The 1,207-nt window shown below is 30.8% G+C and overlaps 1 protein-coding gene across 1 annotated transcript in view; it reads left to right on the top strand.

Annotated features, from left to right (window-relative positions):
- Positions 1 to 393: 393 nt before the first annotated feature.
- The window catches only part of HELRODRAFT_173152 (hypothetical protein), a gene marked incomplete at both ends in the record, with an annotated part of 4,783 nt that continues 3,969 nt past the window's right edge, over positions 394 to 1,207 (top strand). Inside the window, 2 exons of the mRNA XM_009019763.1 lie at positions 394 to 656; positions 1,001 to 1,067. Of these exons, the coding sequence (XP_009018011.1) occupies positions 394 to 656; positions 1,001 to 1,067 (330 nt within the window). The remainder of the gene's footprint in view (positions 657 to 1,000; positions 1,068 to 1,207) is intronic.

Raw genomic sequence — 1,207 nt, 5'->3', positions numbered from 1 at the left:
TGGGGCATGAAAGTTTAATTATAAGTATAAAATTGCATGTAAGTAGTTCTGCGTTCGATAGAGCTGCTTTATAAAGAAAAAAGTTTATGTGATATGGTGTTTGTATGTTATGTGCGTATGAGGCGTGCAGTGATAGTTTGTTCCACTAGCTATGAAACCAAAAAAATTTACATGATTTGCTATTGTGGCTGATTTTTTTCACTCACTAGCACCACAAGTTACTAAATATTTTAACATCCGCCATAAAATAGCATTAAAAATCAAGTATTTAAAAATAACTCCTCCCGCTTATGATGCAAATGATTTTAGTAATTTTTAGTTAGATTCAAAATAATAATATTGTTTCAATTCAGAGCTGATGAACTAGAGTTAGTTTTTTCTCACTTTTTGCTGATGAAGAAAAGAAATATAGATTATAACAAGTTTATTGTTGGAACAGATGGCGAAGAGACACAAAAGTTGCTGGTTAATAAAATTTTATTTGAGTTTTGTTGTAAGTTGTTGAACATTTCGTACTCGAATCAGATATCTGTTCTAGAGGATGAAGCTGCAATATTTTTTGATTCTTGTGATGGTAGAACAGACATTGTGGATCTTCATGAAGTAAAGTGTCTTCGTCTCTTGATTAACTTTTGTGAAACAAATGAAGACAGACGGTAAATTTTTTCTTCACATTATTATTATTTTATTTGTTATATGCTCTCATTTTCACTGTAATAGATATTTTATGCTTATCATAGACTAGTCCAGAAATGGTTGCATGATTTTTCAGTGGAAAATATTGAAGTGCCTTATGCGGTTATAGACACACTCACAAAAATCTTCATGAACAATCTCACTTCAATACCTCTTTCAATGAAACAAATAAATTCAAATTTTCAAGTATGTTAACAATTATTTTCACTTCATGTACTCAAGTTATACATCACCATAAAAAAATAGTTTTCCAAGTTAGAAATAAATATTTTTAAGCTCAATTTTTAACATTTCAAATTCATAGATTTCCTTTCTCAGAAGATGAAGGCTTTAAGTTGTGCTTTTCTGCAACAATTTATCTATGCAAGCAGGTTGTTTATGTGGTTTGCAACGGACTTCGATTAACTAACTAATCACGGGGTGAAACGGTGCAGAGTGAATCATATGGGAAGCCTCCAAACATAGACCACCACAAACAAACTTTATTACTGTAATATAAATATGCATCACG

The sequence above is a fragment of the Helobdella robusta genome (genome assembly GCF_000326865.2).
Source record: "Helobdella robusta unplaced genomic scaffold HELROscaffold_25, whole genome shotgun sequence".
Lineage (NCBI taxonomy): Eukaryota > Metazoa > Annelida > Clitellata > Rhynchobdellida > Glossiphoniidae > Helobdella > Helobdella robusta.
Note: the sequence above shows the minus strand (reverse complement) of the source record. Positions and strands in the feature narration are given on the sequence as shown.